The sequence below is a fragment of the Blennius ocellaris genome, assembly GCF_963422515.1.
Source record: "Blennius ocellaris genome assembly, chromosome: 16".
NCBI lineage: Eukaryota > Metazoa > Chordata > Actinopteri > Blenniiformes > Blenniidae > Blennius > Blennius ocellaris.
In genome coordinates, this window is record NC_137665.1 from 11,167,478 (window position 1) to 11,193,743 (window position 26,266).

The 26,266-nt window shown below is 41.9% G+C and overlaps 1 protein-coding gene and 1 long non-coding RNA gene across 2 annotated transcripts; one reads left to right on the forward strand and one right to left on the reverse strand.

Annotated features, from left to right (window-relative positions):
* Nucleotides 1-235: 235 nt before the first annotated feature.
* On the reverse strand, nucleotides 236-9,567 carry LOC308141504 (heparan sulfate glucosamine 3-O-sulfotransferase 6-like). The gene is made up of 2 exons (XM_080511689.1): nucleotides 9,033-9,567; nucleotides 236-1,918 (listed from the first exon to the last, which is right to left on the reverse strand). Exons 1-2 carry the CDS (start codon nucleotides 9,479-9,481, stop codon nucleotides 1,300-1,302), a joined length of 1,068 nt encoding a protein of 355 aa, XP_080367815.1. The 5' UTR covers nucleotides 9,482-9,567; the 3' UTR covers nucleotides 236-1,299.
* A 3,776-nt stretch (nucleotides 9,568-13,343) lies between these two features.
* On the forward strand, nucleotides 13,344-19,970 carry LOC308141222. The gene is made up of 3 exons (XR_013936967.1): nucleotides 13,344-13,476; nucleotides 17,641-17,715; nucleotides 19,436-19,970. It is a non-coding gene; the product is annotated as an uncharacterized lncRNA (long non-coding RNA).
* The last annotated feature ends 6,296 nt before the right edge of the window (nucleotides 19,971-26,266 follow it).

Below are 26,266 nucleotides of genomic sequence, written 5' to 3' on the forward strand. Positions count from 1 at the left end.
ACAGCAGCACACTTCTTCCCCTGGGGAATCAAGACAATATGCACAGGTGATGTAGTGGTAGAGTATCAATCACACAACAATTTCAGTGAGGAAACTAAGATTCTTCTTTCTTTCAGTTCTTCCCTGATATTCAAGAATTACAAGGACTATCATATTTTATTTCTTTAAAACAGCTTTATTTCTTACTTCATGTAAATGACTGAACCATTTAATCAATGTCTCAGTCAAACCCGCTTCATTTCAGTGTTTGCCAAGCAATGTACACAGAAAAATAGTGCCTCTACAACATGGTTACAGTTCATTTGTCATGGAATAATAGAATAATGTTACAAGTGCTGTTTCATGTTCATGAAAGTTGAATAAAACCCAACCTTCAACATGAATCCAGAATTGAGTATGGAAAGGTTTGTTCAGGTATCACTGAAATTATACATTGGAATGTTGTTTTTAACGCTAGAAATTGCAGTGTTGTGTCGGAAAGGGTCTAACTGACACAATACCTGTTTCCAGTGAGCAGTGAATGTTAATGGATGAGAGCCATTGCATTCTGGGGAGATTACTTTTTTTCTGAGGATCCATTTTTTGTTCAGGGCTTAAAAGATCTGGATAAAAAAACATCCCAGATGTTCTTTGACTGAACCGTTTTGGATCCAGATTAACATAGAAATAGTAATACAGCAGTGAAGCTGCAATATTGCAAGGGGAATGTATATTCTTATATTAACCTGAATTTGGCCCAAGGGTCAACCATAAACTTGCCACCATTAATGGTTCAATGCTGTATTGAAACCCTCGAGGGACTAAGGCATTACCATCTTTCAGGTCTAATTGACACGATGAGGAGCTATTACTGTATTGATCCAGTTGGCAAGTTGTACTGGTTCAGCTGAGGCATGCTTTGACTTGACTAAGTGGGCCCACAGACCTCTGAGCATCATACAAATGTTGAGAGGATATTACCCGGCATTTAGTAAGATAGACCCAAGTTTAAACCGAAACCCCCCAAAACATCCTAGAGAAAACAGGGAGTGTGACCCAGATGACAACACCTGTAAAGACACTGTGCTTTGAAAAAATTCTTCATCAGAACGGATGAATACCCCTGATTAGGCACCTTAGTGAGTTCATATCATAACAATAAATTATCCTAAAATAGAGCTCTGAGTATCTTACATACCATCAATACTGTACAGATACTGTAAAACCATTTCTCCCGACTGGCAAGGTAAAAGAAAATAAAAACCACACACCATGGAACCACATCACTCTTTTCGTTTTGTTATCACCCTTTTGTTTTCCTTAATCCCAACCAAAGTCCTGACCAACCATTTTGTAAAACATCCTATTAAAGGGTTTGTAAAATTTCTTTAGCTGCTGTATCAATTCTGGACGAACAACTGGATGGGCTCGGCCCTTGCCTTTTCCCAGACAATGTGGGATCTTGTAGTCTTCTTCAGCCTTTGTGGTGCAGTAGAAGCCTTTTTCTGTGTCAAAGACAAAGTTCTTCTTTGTGATCAACTTCCTGAGTCCAAGAAAGTCCTGAACACGACTTAATTCAGCGGCAGGTTCCCTAATGAGACGGTCTCCGTTGACAACCAGCAGCCGTTTCAAGGGGAAGTACTGGATCCAGTTCACCATGTGTTTAGCATAGAGGCTGATTCGAATGCCAGTCCACTCACTGTTCACCACTGCTGACATGTTCTTGAAGGCCATGGTCTCAAAGGAGGAAACATTTACTCTCTTCTCCAGAACATGAGCGTAGTCTGAGATAACCCGGGTGACAGGGTCCCGGACGAGAAGTATCAGCTTTGTTAAGTTAGACATGGCGTGGATTCGAGCAGGAACTCTGCTGTTGATGAAGTAAGACGGGGATTTCTCAATCGTCATTTGGTTTTCTGTCGATTTGGGCATCAAGTTCCTAAAAAAACAAACAAACAAACAAACAAACAAAAAACAATGATGGTTGTTTATGGTTACAATATTGGACAGTTTAATTCACTTTGAACCATTGCAGACATTAATCTTTAAAATAACATATTTGTATTTTAACAGCTAAAGAATAATGCTCTGAAAGAATGATGGATTTTTAAAAAAAAATTATGTTTACATTGTATATTTCAAACTAAGTTAGGCTGGAATAATTAAAGCATCATCCAAAAAACAACTGCAGACATTGTGAGCAGCTTTGAGTGGAAAATAAGTGACAGTGTCTGGTATTTATGGCAGGAGTTCTAGCAATCATCCACAACTACACGTGAAACACAAACACTGTTAACAAAATGTTCAAACTCTTGAGACATAAATAAACATAAATTCTGCTGACAATCAATCTACCTGAAGCCGATAATTCTTAGACCCCTGCATGTAAACATATAAATGATGGTTTTGCTCCGACGAGGCAGGATTGGGGTTTTAAATATTATGCACCTTTCTCCTCATGTTTTGAAGATTTTGCAACAATTTAAATTCCTTCCAAGGAAAAGCTTTAGCTCTTCATTTTCGTCAATGCATATCCTTTTTGACCCTGGAAGGCTCAGGTTGATCACAATGCACCCTGTTAACTGCAGCTCTGACTGGATAATGGCAAAAGTGAGTCAAGGGGAATTAGGACTGAGCAAAACACGATAGAGCATTAGGGGTCGGATGACTGCCTTCTTGACTACATGGATGGCTGCCTTTTCTCCAGAGAGAGAAAGAGCGAGAGAGAGAGAGAGAGAGAGAGAGAAGGGGAAATATCTACGTGGCGATGGCGATGACAGTGAGTGATGAATATATAGGCTGTGGATAAACACACACGGAAGTCAGGTGAACATGGTGTGAACACAAAGCCTATATAACTGGATCAAAATCCTTTTAATCATGTTGTTTATAATTCCTTTTAGTGTATATATGCGTGGGTTGATCCTACTTGACAATAATACACACTGGGTGTTTTTAAACTTTAAAATTTGGGTTGAGATGCGTTTGGTCTGCAGGTATCACATTCTAACGGTGTTCGCTGTCAGTCCCTGGTCCGCCTCTCCGTCTACCACAGGAAGGACTTCCGACGCCGCCAGCTCATCATAACCTGCTCCTGCTGCATCTGGGCCCCACCTCCCCCGAGCAGCTCCTCCAGCTCTCCACTGCGCCCGCGCTCGGACACACCCCCACCACCACAACCCCGATGTGAGAAAATATTGTCAGTTTTTGATAGTGAGGGGTTAATCAAACAATGGGGAGGCAGATGAGCCATGTCATTAAAGTGATTGCCATCATTTCCAACCATCAGTCAGTGTGCACACCAGACACTTCGACATCTCCCTTTAGCCCTGGCAGTTTTTTTTTATATAAATGTATGTTTCAGAAAGAAAACTTTTCAGTGGAGAGCGCTGGGAGAAGAGGCGTCACTCATTATTTATCAGTGACAGATACAAACACACAAGAAGTACTGCTTGTTATACTGTTTCATATCTCGTGTCACCTGTTCTTTGCTACCTTTGTATTTCACGTTTAGTTATCCTGACAAATGGAACCAAAGTTGAAAATGCCCAAAAGAACATCAAGAATGCAATATAGGTAATTGGTGGACGAGACTCAAATAACTCAATTAGCACTGTGGAAGCCTTCCTCAGGGCTTTTAAGAGAACAAAAACTTAAAGGTATAGTAGAGGATTTTCTTCTTCCGGGTGGATCATCAAAATAACTGGTCCTCCCAATTGTCAATCATTCTGGTGATATATGACGTAAGCCCGTCGTACGTGCTCGTCCCTGCGCGCAGCTCACTCCACACGGTTCTCATCATGCCAGTGGCCGACCCGACGCATTATTCTCGGACATTTTTACACAGTTTCACCCCCTCTGGTGCAAATCTTCTTGTAAAGTGAGCTTATGTGAGCGATGCCGACTTGTGACTTGTAAACAGAGCATGCACGAGGAGAACTGGGCTCGTGCATTTCTCTCGCACGCGTTTTAGTAGGCGTTCCGTCCCGGGAGCAGGAACAGCGTTGCGCATGCGCATTTTTTTCAAACGGTGGAGAGGGCGGTTCTTTCCTAAAATTCCTGAAAATCCTCCTGTATACCTTTAACACCAATCAAACTTTCAATGAGGAAAACAATCTGCATGCGGAGTCCATGCATTATTCATCTTAGCACAGATAAAGCATGAGAGAACAACCCTGACTGAGTGAAAGAGTTGCCCAAGGGGGGTACATGTAGGAAGTTTTAACAATTTGTAATGTTTAATAAACAATGTGGAACCAATAGGATCCATTGCATTTTCATCTATCAATCAGCCATGCAAAGGCATTCACATTCAGCTTCCAGACAACAACATAAAAACCAGCCCACTCTTTGAGTCTGCATTGACATTTTGCCCCTTAATTAATTCTGCATGTTCCCATTTTACTTCATAAATCTATAAACACAGAAATATTCTAAAACATCCAAGTAGGATTCAAATGTATTGTTAAAGCTGAAAATCGTGGATTTTACACTTTGAAACTGTTTCTACTTATAATTACTGCATTAGATCTATAATGTTGTTGATACTTTCAACATCACCATCTTTTTCCCTCTCACCTCAACTCAGAAAGGAACTGCAGTAATTAGGAGATAATTAGAGGCGGCACAGAGGAAAAGGGTTATGAGAAAGAGACACTGCCGGAGAGGAAGGGGTAAAGAGAGCATTAGATTAAACCAGGCACCATGTGGAGAATGGAGACGACACAGGACCACTTTACGTGTTCAAGTTATCAAGTGCCACTTCATACGGTTTGAAATACGTTGCCTGTTTACCTTCATTGCCATAAGCGTCGAGGTTCAAAGGTAGGAATTACTGCATGAAGCTTTGTGCTCAGCTGTCACATGAAGCCTTCAGGACAGGAATTCACCAAAGTATACAACCAGTACAGTGCAGGAAACTCCTGCCAGAATTTTTTGTATATATATCTGACATAATTCTGCATTGACTGAGTCTAATTGGCATCTATATTTCAGTTTTTCAGACCTCGGTGACAAGGGACAGCTCCAAGAAAGAAAAAGAAAAACCCCAAACCCTCAGAATTATCTAATGCAGTGATGAATTCTAATCTTCCCCTGCAGCTCTGAGAGGGGTTGAGGTACTGTTAGAATCACCCCCCTTCTCAAAGACAGGATGATAGGTGGTGGCATGTAACCACTTACAATAATCAGAGCAGAAAGAAATCAAAGAGGAAGGCATCTACAGGGAAGGTGTTGGCTGATTGTTGCAGTCCGTCTTATCAGGCATGTGAAAGTCATCATCATCAGCATCATCATAAGTGCTGCGGTTTGACAAATTGCCTCAAGGAAAAGCCCAGGGGGTTGCTGTGGCAAATTAATCTCCAGTAGCCAGAATAAGGAGGGGCGGGGTTCCGATTACCTGTATTGACAGTCTGATTGATTCATTTAATAGATGCTTGCACACACACAAAAAAAATGATAAGAGGACAAGATTGAAAAGCTTTTTGAAGGACATAATGTTTTTTAAATTGTCAAGGCTGTTAGAGAAAAAATCTATGTTGGAAACGTCACCTCACGTGTGTGAATTGCTCATTTGAAGCATCTCATTATCAATGCACTTCTCTTTTCTTGTCAGCATGCTGACACATTAGTTTAAGCACATTACATTCATTGGGAAATCGCTCTCACTTGCACCAATTCCCTCGATTCCATGCAACTAAAAGTGTTGAGTAAGCAAAAATCCACCAGTAGACTCAGATGAAGCTACTCTTCAGGGGCTGAAAAAAAAATTCAACTTTTGCAAAGAATGATCTTCAAAAGTCAACTTTTAGGCTTTAAAAAAATGCTTACTTCTAGTGTTTGAGTCTTTTCTTGGGAAGGTTCCAATGAACGCTCTTTCTGATGAACTCCTGCTGGGCTTCGTCAAAGGGCACTTTCACCCTTCTGAGCACATTTGCATACAAAGTAAAGGCAGAGAAAACATGTTTCACACTAATTGTCTGCTCCTTTATTGTTGTGGTTAATGCAGTCCTCGGGGGTTCTCCAACACCCCCTTTCATTGAGCTCTGCGGTGCAACAGTAAGAAAAGGCTCACTCTAAATTTACTGCCCTCTATGTGGCACTGCGCTGCAATAAGCTCCCCCGGGGCTCTGAGCAGGATTACTGTAGGCTGTCTCCTCTGACACTCGCTGAGTTGTAAGAAACCTCTTCATTGTGGAACTTTAAGAAGAAAAACATGATTACAGCGATTAAGTCACATTTACTGTATAGAACCCTCAAGACTTGAGTTAAGTGTGCTTTCAGTAGATGAGTATTTAATTTGCCAGAAGAGACATTTAGGGGGAAGTTAAAATTATGTCGTATTTAAAGAAAGGAGGGGCCGAGCAGGAAGCAGTTCCCACGGATTTAAGGAATTGCCCACTGTGCTCTGTGTGAGTAAGCGTGCACAATTGTCTGTCTGGGTCTCTCTCTCTCTTTTTTTTTTTTTTTTTGCTGTCTGTGGGTGAAAACATGTTATATTGTTGTCGGTGTCCTGCTGTGCGAAGGGCTTTCTCCTCTATGGGGGCCTCCAGGGGGATGAACACAGTGGACCTCCAGCAGGATGGACACACCAGTCACAGCAGATAAATGTTGTGGGCATAACTCAATGCCACCATGGGAGCTGATAAGCCCACCCAGCACACCGTGCCTTACTCCCCGAGCGACAGCTCGATATTAGTGCAAGGGTAATGAAGTGAAACATATGGAGAAGCCAGTCACCTTTGCAAAGTAGACACCTTTGCACAATAAAATATTACTCTCACAATGATTAATCCAAGAGCTGTATGCTCCAGGACTCTCCTATATATTAAGTTTGAGTCGTTGCCGTGGTACTCTTATGTGTAGTGTGTCAGATTCAGTGGCTGGATGTTTAGCTCCACCTGCTATGGAGGAAGAAACGTTAAGGTGTTGAAGCTTTTCAGTGATGGAACATTTTCTTTTTTAAGCATATCTTCTTCCATTGCATTTTCCACTAACGCACTACGAGGGGAATATTGGAATACAACGAAGACTATTAAGTGTAATAATTTCAAAACGTCTCCAAGCATAGTGTCACTTTGATCCTAATGTTCAATCTGTAGGGACAGATAAAAGATCCTCTTCACAGACTGATCATCGAAAAACGTCCTAAACCTGACCGGAAATTCTTAAAGGAGCTTAAGCGAGAAGTCCTTTGAACAATACCGGTACTTCGCTTCCCCTATTGTGGCTTCATAGAAACAGCTTTGAAACACTGTCTAAATCCTTTGACATTGCGTGTTAATCCCCGAGTTCAGTCAAATGGACACCGAAAGCAGCAGCATCTCTCTGGTGAACAATGTAGTCACTCTGATGTAAGGCACTCAAGGACAAACAACTTGGCTACAAAAGATATTGATATTCCATCGGTATTATTCACCTGGAGTTTTCTGTTTTTCCACTATGAGCTGTGAAAGTTGAGTGATTGCATCAGTGAGCAGATAATTGCTGGCTTTCATTCATAGTCTTCAATGCACAATGATGGAATTTGCAATTACCGTCATACAACGAGTAAAGGAATGTGCATAGCCTTAGACTTTGACACTTGTATAGGTCAGCACCATAAAGAAACATCTTTACATATATGCATCTTGAAGATCTTCATTCCTGAGTCAAGTTTCAAAACCACTATCGAATGACTGAAACAACCAATTAAAACACATTTTGATTGTTTAATTATGGTTGAACTTGAACCACTGGAATATCTTCCCTCAGGAATGAAGATCTTCAAGTTGCAAACAGTGTCAAGATGTTCCAGTTGCACAACCCCACGACTCAATAACCATTTTATGATTGGTGAAGGCAAAATGAAGGTGTTGTCTCTCTTTGTCAAAGAGACCAATTTGAGTTTTGATTGAATCTGCGACATAGCTTGTAGTACAAGACGTTGCACGTGATCTGCTTAAATACCGTTTTAGTGCTTTTCTCACCAAGTAGATGCAGAATTTAACAAAACTTTCAGCAGCAAATGTGTGTGTAAATCACAAGGTGACTTCAAAGTATTACATAACATAACATTTACACATATAAGTCACTGACAAATCTCATAAGGCTCAATAAAGCCTATTTTACTGCAGTGATAGGTTTTTCTTCTAACTTTGATCAATCAAAACAAACAAAACAATAACTGAAATGCCACTTTTAATCCTCTTGTGACTCCAACAGCTTAGTGAACTATTGATTATGACAGCAGATTACAGTTTATGTCAACTGGGAGTGATCCAGGTAAAGTGATGGCAAATGAGCAATATTAGGTTTGAGATGAAGACGAAAGCTGAAATGTATTAATATTCAGAAGAAGATTACAACTTGGCACAGTTCATTTCCCCCAAATAATCCACAATAATGCTTTCTGTTTGCCATTTAAATGCAATCATGTTTATTTATTAATTGAATTTATTTTATTTTAACAAGTTACATTTTAGCTGCGAGCCCTTTGTGAGCCGTACAACCACATATGGTCACTTCCTGACCCCTGATGTTTTCAAAACTAGGCAGTTTGTAACCAGAAGTTTGTTGGTTCAAAGCCCATTGCCGAGGGTCCCTGAGCAAACCACCCAGACTGCTCAGGATCAGAAAGGGCGTCAGATCAAATCAAAAGAACATGACGCTCTCGCTCTCTCTCTCTCTCTCTCTCTCTCTCTGTCTCGGACGTCAATCACAGCAGCATAATATTTTTTTATTTTCCTGTGGCTAAAGCTTTTGTCAAACGCAGTGAGAATTTTCTTCAATTTACAGATTTTCTAATTGTGAGCGCACTTATGTAATATTCCATATTTCCACATATTTTATTTTGTGACCTATAAATGGCATGTGGCGTTTTGAGTTGTCACACAAAGTCTTGAAAATGCCCTGAACGTTGTTCAGTGAGTGCACTAACAGCACATGATTTCAAACCTCCAGCAGTTGGATGTGAGTACAATTTAATTGAACTCGTCTTTGCCAGACTGAGCTGCTTTGGTGCACGCTGGCTGTCCAGGTATAAAGTTTGATTATAAGCGGAGGTCGGGGTTTACCTGTACCAGTCCAGTCCCTTCTCGTAGTTGCGGTCGAAGAAGTGCGGCTCTCCTCCCGCTGCAACGACGTCCGGATGCAAGCGCAGAAAATCCCGCAGCGCGCCGGTCCCTCCTTTCTTCACCCCGATGATGATCGCCTGCGGAAACCTTCGTCGCAACTGCTCATCGGGAAGGTCTTCCCCGTGTCCATCGTCACTATCAACTTCTTCCAACTCTTCCCCTGCGTAGTCCACATCGTTTTTCTCGTGCAGCAAGCCCCTGGAGATGTGATTGTCAGAAGTGACTCCCTGGCTTGCGCGCCTCACCGGGAACGCAGTTAAACGGTCGCCAAACTTGTAATATATGAAATATCCACAAAAGCACAGCATGGTGCAAATCAAGAACAGTTTCCATCTAGCGCGAGACGATGGCAAAACACGTAAATTGTTGATGATACCACAATACCCCATGAGGCCCCTGTTGAAAAAGTTGCAGGTAAGGGGAATTATTTTTGGTGAAGCCGCCTCACTGCTGTGCTATGGCACAGATGCCGAACAATCCGTGCGTAAGTCCCCCTCCGTAAACATAAATCAAAAAGAAAAAACTGTGTCGCTCGAAAAAGTGAACAAATCGTTTTATTCTCCGATCAGTATTTCCTCGCGTCATAGAGGAGTTTGTCTCCCATCAATTGTTCTATGTGTGCGTGAGAGCGCAGCACAGCGCAGAGCACACTTTAGCCCCATCTCCACCGCACAAAAAGTACCTGCCTAGACCGGTCTAAACCACTCCGGTTCGCGTGTCACGACAGGAATGCAGTCTATATATAGCCCCGTCTCCACCGCACAAAAAGTACCTGCCTAGACCGGTCTAAACCGCTCCGGTTCGCGTGTCACGACAGGAATGCAGTCTAAACCGCTCCAGACCGCTCCAAAGGCGACCACTTTTCCGCTACCCTTCCGTTGGGGTGCCGAGGACCATGGAACGGCTCTGAGTTTGAGCTGCTGTCTGCTGATTGGTCAGTGATTTACTACACGCCCACAATATGTTAATGTGCCGGCTGAATCCTCTGCTGTCAGTGTGGTCAGCTGTGCACTGGTTGTTTTTTTTTTTCATTTTCTTTTCTTTGCTGCTCAACTTTAGTGTTTGTTGTGAAAGAGCGACTTGAGGCAGGGGGAGACCGGGGCTCGTGACTTTGCATCGCGTTGGAGTTTTCTGTTTGCAGCATAGCGATCGCCGTGGCGTGGATGCGCGTCCGGGACACCGGAGTCTGGAGCACTCGTCTCCGGCAGCTCCGCTTTCCAGAGGCGGTCAGCGTTCTGTTCAGCCGCGGTCAGTGGCGCTTTATCGCGGGGACAGACCGCGGAAGCGATGAAAAGGAGCTCGGAGCTCAGCGCCTCCGTGCTCCGGCTCTGTGCTGCCGGACCGCGGTCAGCGCCAGAGTGGAGAACCTCCTGCGTTTGAGCAGAAAGCTCAGACTCCCGTGTCTGTGCCTCAGTCAACCGGGAGGAACGCTCCGGCCACTTGCCCCGCACCCGAGCGCTCGAGTGCGGGGCACGTCGCCCCAAGCCGTCGGCAAGTGGCCGAGCGACTCGCTCTCTCACAACAAACACGGAAGTTGCGGCTGCAGCTCTCCGCTCCAAAAAATGACTGCTGGAAAAAGTAACTTTTTTTTTTTCCGCTGCAAAAAATAACAGTGCAAAGTGGAGAATTTAAACAACAACAGAGGATTCATAAGATCTACATCTGACGACGTTCTTTTCTGTTATAATGTCACATTTCTGCGGAGCTCATTAGCCCCGCCCGCTTTTCACGCTCCTCTCTGCAGTGGGGACGCGACCCAAAATTTCGGTCGGGGTCTCTATTCCGAACTGCTCCGTACCGCTCCGCTCCGTCCCGGCACTTGTGTGCGGTGGAGACGGGGCTTTAGAGCTCCAATTATCTCCACCAGGCAGCTGCATCAAGTCTGAGGAGGTGGAGAGGCTTTTTCCTTCGTGTCATTTCAAACTAAACGCCTCGAACTGTGCCTGTTTCGACACACGCTTAATACATGTACAAGGTTTATTTGGAAACATAAAGTACGTTCCTTTTCATGATATTGTCCTAAAGTGTGGATTTATTATTATTATAATTTTTTCCTAATTCTGAGGTAAATATGACCTATTGCCAAATACGCATTTTTTTTTTTCGGGATATAAGATAAAGCACGTCTCTTCCCTTCGTACCCTCCAAGTTTGACTCGATTCTGAGATGCAGAAATTGAATGATTGCCAGAAAAGCGCTCACCTCTGCATTTAGCAGTACAGGAAACATATATGAGGTCGTTTAGTAAAATACAACAGTTTGGAAACTAACAGCTTTGTGACGCACAATTTAACAATATCGTTTCTCAACCCTACTTATTTTCTGTCTATTTAAGCCCAGAACTTTACATGAAGCAAGTAAATTTGGATCACAGCTTCATACTTCTTTACATATACTTGACAAAATAGCTCCCCTAATGCTTTCGGAATATAATCCAAACTACAGCTGCAAGATGCGCAACCTTTGTTGGAAGCAGGTTGGAGTTCAGTGTTTTGCTGAAGGAAAAAAATAATCAATGTCGAGAATTAAATTATTACTGTGGTAAAACTAACAATCACTACACATCTGTCAATCATCACAAATCAACGATTTATGTGTTGTAACTTTTGATGGATCCATTAATAATATTTCATGGGTACAATTAATCTTTTTTTTTATGATCTGTAAACCCAGATTTGTCCTGGACCACATGTGATTTCTACCTATTCTTGCATCACACATGTCAATATATTCAATCTATTTGACACCAATTGAATATTAAGTGAGTTATTATAAATGTTCCTAACAATTCTACACTTTCCATGGTACTGTGAGAACAATTGTTGAGTGAGTTGGATCGAACAGGCTGCATGAACATTCATAATGGTAAACAAATGCTGTTGGTGTATTCGACAATGCATACAAGAGAAGTGGTGGAGAAGCGACTCAAACTCCACACACACAAATGTGTAAAAAGGCATGTGATTATGAATTATAAAGGCCACCAAAAGTTTGGTCTGTGTATTTGTGTCAGTGCCTCCTTGGCTGAAGGGTCAGAGGCCTTCAGTCCCACCGCACCCCGGAGCTGTCAGAGGATTAGCAGGATTACCCCGGAGCTGCCATGTCAGTCAGGGTTTCACCAGAGACAACCCTGCCCCCTTCATCTAAGCCCCTTATTTCATCTCTCAGACACTGCTGTGTATGATATATCTCTGTGGGTGTTTGCATGTCAATCCCAGCAGTTGCATTTCCACAGTGCATGAGCACAGATAACCTGGTTGAGAAAACAAGTGCGCCAAGGGGTTTGATCTGACCTACACAGCCCTCAGTTGCCCTTTACACTGTGTGTGATGATCTCGATTGTCTTTGCTCTGTGTACTTGTGGTGGAAGTTCATGAAAGTTGCTGTAAAAGGCGATAGTTTCAAAACCGATCAATGGACATTGATGTGTAATGGGAAGCCACTGCCCTTTCAATTTAAAAGGAGTGGCATTCGCTTGTTTTCAGTAGGAAAAGTTTTCAGTAGGGGCTGAAGTTCCTCTTTCAGCTTCTACCAAGTGAAAACCAGGCAGGACTCCATGGGAGTACTGCCAGTTGAACTGAGTAATTGTAGTGTAAACATGTGATGTAATGCAATGGATATTTTCTACATTCAATATAACCCCTCCGGGGAGTCACGGCCGACGACACCAAGTATTACCACGTCGTCGCAGCTCTGGACTTTTCCACCACCCACCGAGTGATGGGGCTGCTTCGGGACCCGCCGGCGCAAGGAAAGTACGCCGCCCTCAAGACTCTGCTCCTGCGGCTGTTACAGATTTCCGACGCCGAGCGAGCCGAGCGTCTCCTGTCTCTCAACGGCTTGGGAGACAGTAAACCAACGGAGCTGATGGAGAACATGTTGGCGCTGCGGGGATCGGGGGACGCGGAGTTCCTGTTTATCCACCTGTTTCTGCGTCAACTCCCAGCTCCAGTCCGCACGGCACTGGCGAGTTCTCCACTCGTGCACACAAAGGACTATCGGGGACTGGCGGAAGAGGCAGACAAGCTCCTGCTCGCATCACGGCAGTACGGAGTGCATGCAGTCCTGCCGGAGCCACCGGAACACCGGCCGGAGGAGGAAGCGCCGTTTGCGGTTGGGACTATTACGGATCGGCGCAGGAATGACAACCAGCTGTGTTTTTTTCACCGGCGGTTCTGGAGCAGAGCCAAGCGCTGCACGCCGCCCCGCTCCTTCTCTGTGCAGGGAAACGCCAGACCCGGCACTCGTTAGCAGCCATGAGCGCCGGGGACATCGGAACGCTGCTCTTCATTAAAGATACTGTATCCGGGAGGCAACGTCGAGAGCGGCGGTAAAGGGCTCTGGATGCAGCTAACGGGACTTCCATCCGCACATTTGGCACCAGGTTCGTGAATGTGTGTTTTAATGGCCGTCAGTTCGGATGGGATTTTGTGATGGCTGCTGTATCCGTGCCCATCCTGGGAGCAGATTTTTTGTGTGCGCATGGACTCTTAGTGGACATGGTGAATCGCCGCCTGGTGGACGCCGTCTCATTCTCCTCCTTCTCCTGCACTTTGGGGAAAGGAGAGGTGGTGTCCCTCGCTAATATCTTGGCTTCGGGCAAAAATTATTTCTAATGTTATTCTAGCTTTTTGGATAAATACTGCACATCTGACTTCTTTATTAGGTTGGACCCCTTGGTTACATTATTCTCTTTAACATTTTCACTGCAGTTTGTGAGCAACTTGAAAGGATCTGAAGCAGCGTACGCCCAAAAGAGTTTTCGCAACATTTTCATTTAAATTCCATAAGTGTAGTTCACCACTTCCTATTGGTATCAGTTTCAGGTTGGAATATTTCATTTTCATCACATAGTGGAGCATGACAACGTTCCACAATAGTCGACATCAGTTAAAACCAATGGACCTATTGGGTCACACTCATGCTTTTAATTGGCTAACTGCACTAACAATAAATATTTTGGTTCTCGTGTTTTTACTTCCCGGTACACTTGCTCTTATGTCCAATACACTATCAGCCATCCCGCTCCTCGTGTGTCTCTATAGTCCAGGCTGACTGGGAAGCAGACACGTGATTATTGTGTCTGAAAGGTGTTTACGATAACCATCATTTTCATTGGATGCATGTTAAAACAGCCCCTGTAGTTTTGACCTGTAATACCCCCTCCCTTCAGATGTCACAGTGTTTTCATTAAGCCAGGCACTAGGCTTGCTGAGGCTCATTATGGCCCCCAGATAACCCTTTAAAGACCACCACAAAGTCTGGCCTCGGTGTCCAGGCTTACCTGAAAGGCTGACTTTAATGCCTACGCTGAACTTTGCCTGTCTGCTCCCAGTCTTCAGGTGACAAGGGCTACATTAACAACAAGGCAGCACATACCTTTCAACATTCAAGCTTTTGGGGTCAAACCAAATTGTGCTGATGTGACAAGTAAAAAAATTTTTCTGTATTTAAAAAGAAAGAAAAAAATAGGCCGACTGAGTGAGTCTTTCTCTGTTTACCTGTTGCTCTGCACACACCTCCTCCATGAATATGTCAAACAGGGTGACGACTCCACCAAATATGTGACGACTCCATCAATCTTCCCAGTCTGTTGACTGTTCAGCTTTTAACCTGAGTTTGTGTCCCATCAAAGTCTTTGTAGGTGACTCAGGCTTGATTTGAGCAAAGCCCATGCACAAGCAATGTAATTTTTAGATACATATGTAAGGAAAAGGCACTGCTGCCTCAGCACAGGAACCACGGAGAATGTGTCTGACCAGGTCACTGTCAAAGTGCAGCTCACGTATCAGTAGCAACGACGGGTCATCAGGTGGAGAGGTTGTGACCCGAGAGGAGGCGTCATTAGGCCGAGCAAGAGCCAATTAGTCCCCAGCTGCCCAGCAGAGGGTCGGTGGAGAGGCAGGAAAAATACTCCGCCATCCCACTCAGTGACAGCAACAGCGGGACGCCACAAGAGGAATTGTTCAGACTTTTTTTTTTTATATATTTTTTTTAAAGTGTTGTGCATTGATGACATGTATGCTTCAAACAGACAGTTAATCAAAGAGCTCTTTTATCAGACTTGAGAATCGCATACTACACACTTCTTATCTTGTTGTATTTTTTGATATTTGTGGGCATAAAGTTTGCTGTGAGAAACTTTATAACAGGAAAACTCAGATGTAAGAACTCACTCAAGAACTCAATGCATGTGTTACAGGTGAAGGTATAGGATTGGACAGATAAAATAAAAGAATAAATAAGTATCTTGTTATTCTCAAATAAACAGAATACAGTGAGTCCCAGCCAGTTATGTGTTGCATTGTATCTGAGTATATTAAAAAAAAAAAAAAAAAAGACGACTGAAGTGAAAAGGCTAAAATTGCTCCCTCATATTGAAGTGAAAAGGTAGATTTGTGGTTTATAAGACAGCATTGCCCCCTTCTGGACACTTTAGCTACAAACACTAAAAACAGTAGAGTCCATTACGCATAGGCTAAATTATCACTTTATTTTTCAAAAATCTATTTTAGCCACATGTTACAATTTAAATAAGTATTTGTATTACAAATATACACAAATTCTTACTATTGTGGCTAATTTTATGATCACATTACTCATGACAATGCAATTAATCATTATTTTAGGCTTTAAACAAGTTCCTGTTTCTAAAGTCTATGTCAGCGGGTCACAAATTTGGTCCACAGGCCAAAACTGGTCCTCCACCAGGGTCCAACCTCTTGCAAAGTGTGAACATGAACAACAACATTATAGCAATGACAATCCAACATTCAAAAGTGTGTGCAAATAGACTAACAGAGGGTTTTTATTGTAGATTAAAAAAATATAGAAAGTACTACAGATCAACAGATGTATCCCACTTGAAGGTGATCATTGCAATATGAAAACATGACAGTTGATATCAGTAGCTGTTACCAGCAAATAGCTGCACCAGGTTGGTCATGTCTCCACAATGAAGAAAAAGTAATTTGATACACCAAGAAATTTTAAATACACTGTATTTTTAGCTTAATACATTTTGTGCAATTAATGTATTGTTTGTAATATAAAATAAACCGGTCAAGGTGGAGTACTAGGTTTAGAGGTCAGTTATTACATTTAGAGGTTGGGCCCAGTTTAAATTTTGCTCTATTGACGCCCCATTCTTATTTGCACTGGTAGATAAAATACACTAGGTGGCAATGTTCGCCAAGTTCCCTCAATGCGTCGTACACAGCAGTGGCTGTTGTAGACATGTATTGTCACTTAATAGAGAGCTTTATGGGGAATTCCAGTCCAGTTCCAATTAAAATTATGCTGTGATAGTATGCAAAATACATCATATGAGATCATACATTTCACCATATGATAATTTCCAAATTACATCACATGGCTGGTGATTAAAACTCTTATTCTTTAACAAAGACAATAATGGTCAAGGCCTTTCTGTGTTCAGTGTGCATGTTCTTACTGTTTTATTTATTTTTCTTCCTTTTGTTTAATTCCAGATTGAGTCCAAAACATTCATCTGAATTTCATTAGTCAGTGCAAAACAGCCTATATGTGACCAAGTGGGTGTGACTGTCTGTTCCTTTGTCTATTGTCATGTGATGGAGCTCCTATAGTCTCCAGCCACCCTTGCTTTGGATGGGGCATTATAGATGATGGATGGATGGGTGGATCCGTGTATTAAAACCAGCCATTTTTCGGGTTGAGGTTACAAGTCAGCAATATGATGAGAATTATATAATTTATTTGTTCCACAATAGGGGAAATTGTTTGAGAAGCAAGCGATTGAAATTTTAAAATTAAAAAAATTAGCAAGGGATAATAAAGAGAACAATACTTATAATATGAAAAACAATAACATGTAATGTGTGAGAGGTCAATTCAGAGAAGCAAAGACGTTTCAAGTTTCTTGATCTCGCAAAATCTGAAACTAAATATTCACATAAAATTGTGAAGACTTTGAGAACCATCTTCTCATGAAACATTATTGAACTTGGAAGAATCTCAAGATTGAATATTAATACCGGAACAGTATAACAATATAAAGCTTGGTGATGGAAAGCAAACCTCAGAAATATCATCATCTTCTCTTGACGAGAGCTCATTAAAATGAAATAAGCAAAATGAGAAATTGATAAATGGCTGTTCAAAGTTGTATAAAGTGTAACAATGTATCACAGGGATCTAGTATTTTGATTCGGGGTTAAAAGCCCAGTGGAAATCAGAAACAATGAGTTTCGACCGTAAAGCACTACATTTCCCACAGTGCACCGGTGCGCACGCAGCCGCGACTTGTCACTGTTGTCGCTCTCTGCGTGTGGGTGCCCGCGGTAAAGTGGTCCAGCATCCATCCATACGCCTGCAATGGGACGAATATAGATGCAATCTATACATCCACACAAGCCGTTTGAAAATATGTAATCTCGGGAGGATCGTGCGGTGTTTGCAGCCTGCAATGAGGGAGGGAGAACATGGCAGTCTGGATTTTATGTTGCGCCTCACTGGGGGACGGAGCGATACACTGAGCAGAAATAATGCGGAATATTTCCCCCGATAGGTGTTAACGCAGAAAATACAAGATGAAGAAGCAATTCAATCGGATGCGACAGCTCGCCAACCAAACGGTGGGAAGGTAAGAAAAAAACCGTCTCTCAGTGCGCTTTTCACGCCGGTAAGAGAGCCCGATGTGTGGCCCCAATAACATGGGAATCATTCATAAAGAAATCCCGTTTTTTATTTATTTATTTTTTATTTTATTTTGTTTGTTTTTTATTGTGAGGGTGAAAAAATGGGCGACACAATGGGCCGGGTCAGTCGTGATCATTGAGATGAGCTGAGGAATACCCCACGTTTAATTGTGCTTATGCGTAATATTCCGTGGAAGCGGCTACCGCAGCGTGTAGGCGCATTGCCTCAGCAGCTACAACCTGCCCACGGGGATACAGCAACTGTGGACTATTGCAGTAACACATACCATCGCAAGAAAACCACCCCGATTCCGAACGATGATCTAAAAAAAAAAAAAAAAAGACACTGTGAGATTATGTCACGATTAAAAGTACCTTCTGGCTCCTGAACTGTCAATAGGTGAACGTGATGCATAGAAACCAGATGTCTGCATTCTCCAACGCGAGAGAACGTGAAGCTCAATTGTAGATACATGCCAGGAAAAAAATTATATCAACAACCCTAAAGCTAGAGGTTCATCTAAATTGTGAAAGTAAATTTTAAGTGGTTATTTTGTTTGTATGCTCTAAAAATACAAACATCACACATGTATTCACACACACACACACACACACACACACACACACACACACACACACACACACACACACACACACACACACACACACACACACACACACACACACACACACACATACACATTCTTCCGCTCCCACAACACTGCAATAGATAGGGAAAGAGCCTTGAGTCACGACCCCTTGCCTCCCTTTTTTGTCCCATTTACCTCATCTCATTTCAGGCATTTATGCAGAATACTACTCAGAGGCACTCACCATTTCCCTCTCTAAAAATTCATGGACAGATGGCAAAATTCAGGGTAGACTCAGGACCTACTAATTCAGTCATTGTGTCTGAAGGTTTTCCTCCAAAAATCAAGCTCAGTGGTAGATTCAACCTCTCACAAGTTGCAAACAACGCTATTGGGAAAGAAGCTTACTCTGTTCCATTTTCATTGAAATTGAAAGATCCCACACCCATCAAACATAGCTTTCTGATCTCATAGCATTGCCCATTCAACCTGCTTGGTAGAGTTCTTATGCTCACTTTAGGTATCACTCATCACTCATCTCCACTTCTCATGACCTGAAATTACTGTCATACACTTGACAGAAACTTGTGCCACACCTCATTCCCTCAGAACATTCTCTTCGATTGTCACATATCAGATCCACATGCTCTGTTGCTTAATTACACACCCATCTTGTCACATTGTTCACATTCATCACTGACAGCTGTCAAACATTATATAACCTGCCAGACTCACAATACAGGTTTCTTACACGGAACACACCAAATGTAAAATGCTGCTATAAGCCTCCACCTAGCCTCACTCACACAATCTCAACAGTCATTTGATAACATCCAGAGTTCACACCGACGCATCAATTTCACTAGACCCTCCCACCTTCAGTAAACTCATTCACAGCATTACAAACCCCAGCCACTGGTGTACACCCAACACTCCCGAACGTGGCCGACACATTCTGGGCTCAAAGCAAGTATGAAGTACGTCTCATCAGAAACTAGCCTTCTCTTGTTGTCACACCAGAATCTTCCCACAGGCCCAACTGTGATCAGTACTTACTTTGTTCTCTCTTGCACAGGTTAGCACATTCCTTGGTATCCATGTCCGAGCAAAGCAGCACTCCTGAGACCAGGTGATGGTCCTCTTCACACACCCACATCCCACAACTGGGTCATCATTTATCAGTTCCAGAAGTGTGGTTGAAAATCCAAACGGTGGCAAGATCCTTTCCAGGTGCTCCTGACAAACCATACTTCTGTGTAAGTGGCTGAAAGGGCAACGTGGATCCATGCTACACAGCCTGCTTTGGTGTAATATAGTTGATGTAAGGGCTACAGGATGTTGTTGTTTTTGTTTGTTTTTTTAACTCTGTTTTTTAACTTGTTGTTTCTTCTTTATTGTGGTATTTTTGCTTTATCTTTTGTTCGCAGTGTTTGTGTTTCCTCGTGTGATCATGAAGGAACAAAAATGAAAACTTTTAACAGTATGTCACCAGTACCTGCAACACTTGTTAGATGCCTCTCATTCAGAAAACAAGGGCACGCACAAACATATTTGTATATCTGCTCTCCATTCTTATGTACTGACATTTTTTTTTCTCTCCCAAGCATTAGAACACACCTCACAGTCTTGCTGAATTGTGCCTTCTCTTGTGCTCAATAAATACTCTATTTCAACAATCAAGGCCAAAGGACTCATTGAATTGACAAACCTCCGCATCGTTTGACTTACCCCTCGAGGTCAGTATCTTGGTTTGTGAAGGTGACATCTGTGCACACCTCATTACAGAGAAAGCAGGACAGAGTGTTAAAGCCCTAACATATCAGAGCTGGGTGGAGTAACAGGTGGTGGAACCTGAACAAAGGTTTTTTTTTAAGGCCCCACACAGTTAATATAAAACAGAGGAAAAAGAGGAATATTCAATTAATGCCACAGAAACAATATGGCATTTAAAAAGAAAAATATATTCTTTTGGCTTTCAGAAATCTGATGCTAGTTCAACATGTTTTTGATGAGTAGCTATCCAGCAAGTGGCCATGCTGAGGGTGATAAAGTCATTACAGTGGCATACAACTGGGATTTGGAGAGGTTTTGTCTAATGGAGTGCCTGAAATGGTACCAGGCAGGCGGGCGACTGCAACGAATAGTGCTGGGAGACCACAGAATGGGCATTAACGATAAAACTGCCTATATCGGTTGGAGGGCACTTCTCCATGCATACCTTCCCCAAAGGGCATCTCCAATTACAACACAGGGATTATACTGATGGTGATGCAACTTCCACCCTTCAAAACATCTCTCTACCTTTGTTTGTTTTTTAAATGAAAGTCAGAAACCACATTAATTTATCTATCTATTTTGGTCAAAATGGTAATTTACAATAAAGAAAAGGCTTCAAAATGTTGTTTGAGCCTAACAATCTCATCTGACACAGATGTTGCTGAGTACAGAATCAGCCTAACAAGCTAAAGGTTCAAAGGAAAGGGCAAAGCTTTGTTTACCCTGATTCTTAAAATACAGAGGGAATCAGTATAAGCAAAATTGGAACCAAAAGGGACAGTAAACATATGGTTTAAAATAGTGACAGGCCCAGGTAGAGTCAATCTGACACTGTGAGAGAAAGTGAAGTATATTGTCAAAAGGAATAAGAAGGGTTAGGATGTGAATACGTCTTTGTGATAGAAAAATAAGAAGAGGTCTGCGGACTGTCCTTAGGTCTCTATCAACCCTTGCTGAGCTAAAACTGAGCTATGCGAACATGTGAAAATTAGCTGCATAAAAGCAGATCTGTCAGGTTGTGGTAACATTCCTAATACATTAAGTTTGAGTTGAGAGTGAAGCATACCCACCTACTGTAACAGTGGAGCGCACATGCTGCTGGTTCTTCACCACTCTCACAGCCCTGGTTGTATGATTTGTTGTCTTGCTTTCAATAATTCTGCTTTAAAGATTCTTGTTCCTGTCTCATGCAGGTCATGTTTCTCTCCCATTCCTAAAATGTCTTGCAGCTTGACATTTTAATTGTCTCGTTGCCATGTATCAACGTTATTGCTTGTCAGCATCCGTCACGCCCAAACTTGGTACTTTTGTTCATCTTGTGTCACCGGTTTAGCAATCTGTTTAGTTTCCTTGAAGACTATGGTTCCTTCATCTTTGATTGATTTGCGTGTGAGCCTGATCTGTGTTTACGGCCTCCATCTTTGCTACCTGACAATCTGTTGACAATCTCTTGAGGAGGATAGAGTACAAGGTGTCAAAACTCAGTTTGAGCCCGATAATCTCATCTGACACATTTTGCAGATTGTGGGCAAAATCAGCCTAATGAGCATGAAGGAAATTACAAATCTTCATTTTCCCATCTTCATTGTAAGTACATTCGTTGTCCCACCTGAATTTTTTCCCCCTAAAGCGATGGCCACAACCCGCCGTAGTTGCAAGTGCGCACTGTCTACCTGCAAAAAAACGTGACCAAAATTATGGGATCCGTAGGAAAGTGAGTACTGCCTCCGTACGGATTTGGGGCACGCAGACACACAGTAGTAATTTTGAGAAACTTTTGCTGCATTCGGGCTACGGATTCGTCCCTGTACCGGTTGGATTTCAAAGTATCTATGTAAAGGTGTAAAGGCATGATTTAAATATGACTGTTACAGTCATTAGCGAGGTGGAATGTGTATGCTCAATTTTGGGGTGCAGGTTGGGCGTCCTGTGGGCAAAGAAGACCATTCTTCGTGAGAAACAAACAATATGATACTATTGTAAATATATATAGGCATATATTAGATATTTGAAATTAAATATCAATTAGAAATAATATGTTAAACGATATTGTAGTTGATTTATTTTTTCCCAGAAAAATCTGAAATCTCATCCGAGGATGAGTGGGCCTTTCATCCTTCATCAGTTCACTTTTATAATCATTATCAGCGTATTATTTCTCCATAGTTCCACACCATAACTCAGATATGGAAGAATGAGGGTGTTATTTAATAAGAGTTGTTTTTTTTAATTTAATTGACTTTATTTTGATCTAATTCTGGAATCGGATTTTACACATACCAATATTTTATCTGCTGTTATATGCAGCTTCCAGCCGAGCTTTTCATTAATAGTCATTCCTACAAATGTATATATGTATCAGTCAAAAAGATGCATCAAAAGATGCGTCATGAAGATGAAAACAGCACAAGTTGCTCTGGATTGCTCGTATTTATTTGGAAATGGAATGACTGCTTTTTTTTCCCACCTCCCCCTCCGCGATTTTCAACTATGTGTCTGTGTGTGTAATAAATACATCATTATCTATCCTCGGCCACTGAAATGTTACAAATAATTCACTGATTATAATAAGTCTTCTATCTGGGAATCCTCTATCTGGAAAAATCTCATGTTCATCGCATTTGCACACACTTACAGCATGCGAGTGAGTAAGGACACCGTACATGAGCAGTACATGTAAGTACGGCCTCCATACGATAATATGGCATGGAGACACTTGTGCAACCTATGATGCACACAACTGCTCACGGCCAGGCGTGGCGTGCACCTTGCATTGACGTACTCCCTCCTCTTGCCACTCCCTACCTACCCACGTTTTCAGAAAAACTTGGCAGCACTGACCTCCCCAAAAAATGTATGGACTAAAAATAGGCAGGGTGGGTTGTGACCTTTGCTTAATTGCTTCTGTCAGCACGTGTCACTTTGTACTTCTTGTATCACTGGTTTGAGCTTGGTATGTGTTTATAGCCTTTTTCTTTGTTATCTGACATTTTACACCTGTTATGTCAGAAGTGTACTTGGAGTGCACCTGGAATTTATAATTAAAAGGTATGGGTGTGAAAGGAGCCAGTGAGTTCATTAATTGTTTAAGTAAAACACCTGCATCATCATCTTTCATGAATTCTCTGCGATCGAAGTTGTGTCAATCAAGTTGGTACCACCAAAGCTAAGGAGATCTTATTTAAGAAGGATTAGATTTTAGATTGGCCACGTCAGCACATACATGTCAACTCCAACTCTACAGTCTCAGTTTAATGCTCACCCTTGCTATCGGATTAGGATTAACGTTTGGACAATACTATATAAGATAAGGGGCCAGAGAGGAAGGCAATTGTCTTATTAACAGTGTTGGGAGCGTTACTTTAAAAAAGTAATTAGTTATAGTTACTCATTACTTCCAAAATGTAACTGAGTTAGTAATTGAATTACGCTATCATAAAAGTAACTCATTACCAAGGAAAGTAACTATTTGCGTTAGTGTTAAAAGAAAAAGTTGTGAAATGTCAAAAGATTCAGAATTCTTTTAGCAGTTTTCACAAGCAAGTTGAAATGAGTAGAACAGACAGGTGCTTGTTGTTATACATAATCTTGTACATAACCTTCCATATTAATTGCACATCAACAGACAGCAAGAGGTTTATCCTGCACTTCAAGTATTATCTTGAAAAGTAAACAGTTAAATAATATAAAGTGTCTTTGCAGTAACTGTGGCAAATGAAAATAAAGACAACTGGTCTTGTAGGCAGTCTGTACTTCAAGTATTTTCTTCAAAAGTAAACAGTTAAATAATATAAAGTGTGACTAACCCATGTAGCCAAAACCCATGTAGCCGAAACCCATGTAGCGAGTGCATTGCCCCCGCCTGCGGTCATAACGCGAAACAAGACATGAAAGTGAAGTAAGTTACAATGATGTTATGATGAAAAGCGTGAAAACAAAACTGTTTCTAAATTATATATCTCACTCAGCTGACAGCGCAGCGCCGCAAGCTTGTTGTGGTCTCGAGAGCTCACGGATAAAATGACCTAATTTCCTCCCATTATTAACTTCAGGGAACGACTTATTATATCGTGCCCACACGTTATTTACATTTTTTTCATTATAACCACTCCAGGGCACCGTGTTCATTATAGTTTTCAGAAAGCCGGTTTGCGTCTCTTCCGCCTTGTAAGTAGCAATAACTCCATCAATAACTCCGCCCCCACCTGATGACGTGTCTGGCCCCGGCCTGGTTCCTCTGTGGCCCAGCAAGGAAGTGGAGCCAGCGTAGCCCCGGGTTTGCTCCTGTTTCGCGGGAATGTTTACCTGAAGAGTGACCCATCCAGAGCGTACCCAGCTTTTTGCTTGACGTCAGCTGAGATAGACTCCAATTTGCTCATGACCGAAGACGAGGTGGGTCTGCTTTAATGGAAGGGAAGACATACAATACACATGTAGTTTTGTTGGGGTCTAGAGCCATCTTGGTATTTCTTTTTCTTTCATCACCACTCTGCTTTTATTAGGGTGAATTTGAGCAATTCTGAAGAGCCTGTTGAAAGCAGGACAGACTGTACTCAAGATTCATGCTCTCAAACCACATACTCTCTTCATGCAAAGTGGCTGTTTTTTTGTTTTGTTTTTGTTTTTTACTTTATTCTGGTGGATTTCTTTGAAATCAATTTTTCCTCTTCCTCTTTCCTCTGAATTGATAAACAACCATGTTCTGAAAGCTTTTCCTCATGAAGAGATTGGTCATGCAAGAGTTCACATGCAAATATGTATCTCTACCCTCGTAGTAAGTATCTTAAGCTTGTGATGTACAGATTGATGCCAACAATATTGATACTTCCAACAGCATGTTAATCTGTTTTTAAATTGATTCCTCATATTAAAATATCAATATATATTCTACTTTTCTACTCAATTTTTTTTTTATGTTTTTCTTAGTATTTATTACATGTATTACTCTTTTTAAATTGTTCGTTTGAAAGGCAACTGGACTGGTTTGGAAGGTTTTGAAGTCAAGAAATCAAACTTCTTTAACCACTAAATCAAGTCCATTTGCATTTTAAGATCCAGATCATGTAACCTGGATGACTGATTTTGTTTCTTCGTCCAGCCGAACAACACATTTCTTTACATCTGTTATCCTCCAAAACAAACTGCGTGCTGTTGTGACGTGTTTTAGTTTCTTTAACTCTTATTCAGTGACTCTGATACTATTTCCCCAGAGGTAGCTGTCAAGGGGCTGTTTGAAGTCTCTTAATTCTCAGTGCTGCCAGGTGTCTATTTTCCTTGTCTTCCCTGCCTGCAAATAACAGAAGCATCCCTTACATCAGCCAAAAGGGATGTGTGCTAACAGCAATTCCCCAGTTGGGAGCCAAGCAATTACTGCAACCCTCCTCTATCGCTATAATTGCAAAGGGCGCTGCTTCCTTGGTGATCCGACTGCTTGCTTTCCACCAGAGACTCCGACTTCACCATTTCTAGCAGCCTCCAGTAAATGATGATGTTTTCCGGTGAGTTACATAAAGGCTGTTTGTTAAAAGCACAAAGTGACTGATGCTTCTTCGGAATATATCACCAACGTCATGACACCTGAGTTGCTGGAGGAGAGTTCACAGACCACAAAACACAAAACATATTCGCACAACAGACTAATTCCTTGTTGGAGGCAAGATGCTGTAAAATCAGAAGCAACCATGGCTCAACACTGATTATGTTGTAACCAAGCTCAAACAAAAAAAAAAAGGTTTCTTGTTTTGTTTGAATAATGTCACTTCTATGTTTACACTTTGTGTTTGTGTGGATCTTTGCAGCATACACACCAAGTGGCGGCAGTGGTAGGCTGAGACAGCTAAATGCAGGAGTTAATTAGCCTAGTACTGCTATAATGAGCAAAATGCTGAATTAGAGACAGCAGCACACTTCTTCCCCTGGGGAATCAAGACAATATGCACAGGTGATGTAGTGGTAGAGTATCAATCACACAACAATTTCAGTGAGGAAACTAAGATTCTTCTTTCTTTCAGTTCTTCCCTGATATTCAAGAATTACAAGGACTATCATATTTTATTTCTTTAAAACAGCTTTATTTCTTACTTCATGTAAATGACTGAACCATTTAATCAATGTCTCAGTCAAACCCGCT

Coding starts and splice junctions, on each gene's coding strand:
- LOC308141504 (XM_080511689.1), bottom strand. CDS start 9,481: ATGGGGTATTGTGGTATCATCAACAATTTACGTGTTTTGCCATCGTCT. Junction 1,919..9,032: donor AAGGGACTGGACTGGTACAG/GTAAACCCCGAC, acceptor TTGTTTTTTTAG/GAACTTGATGCCCAAATCGA.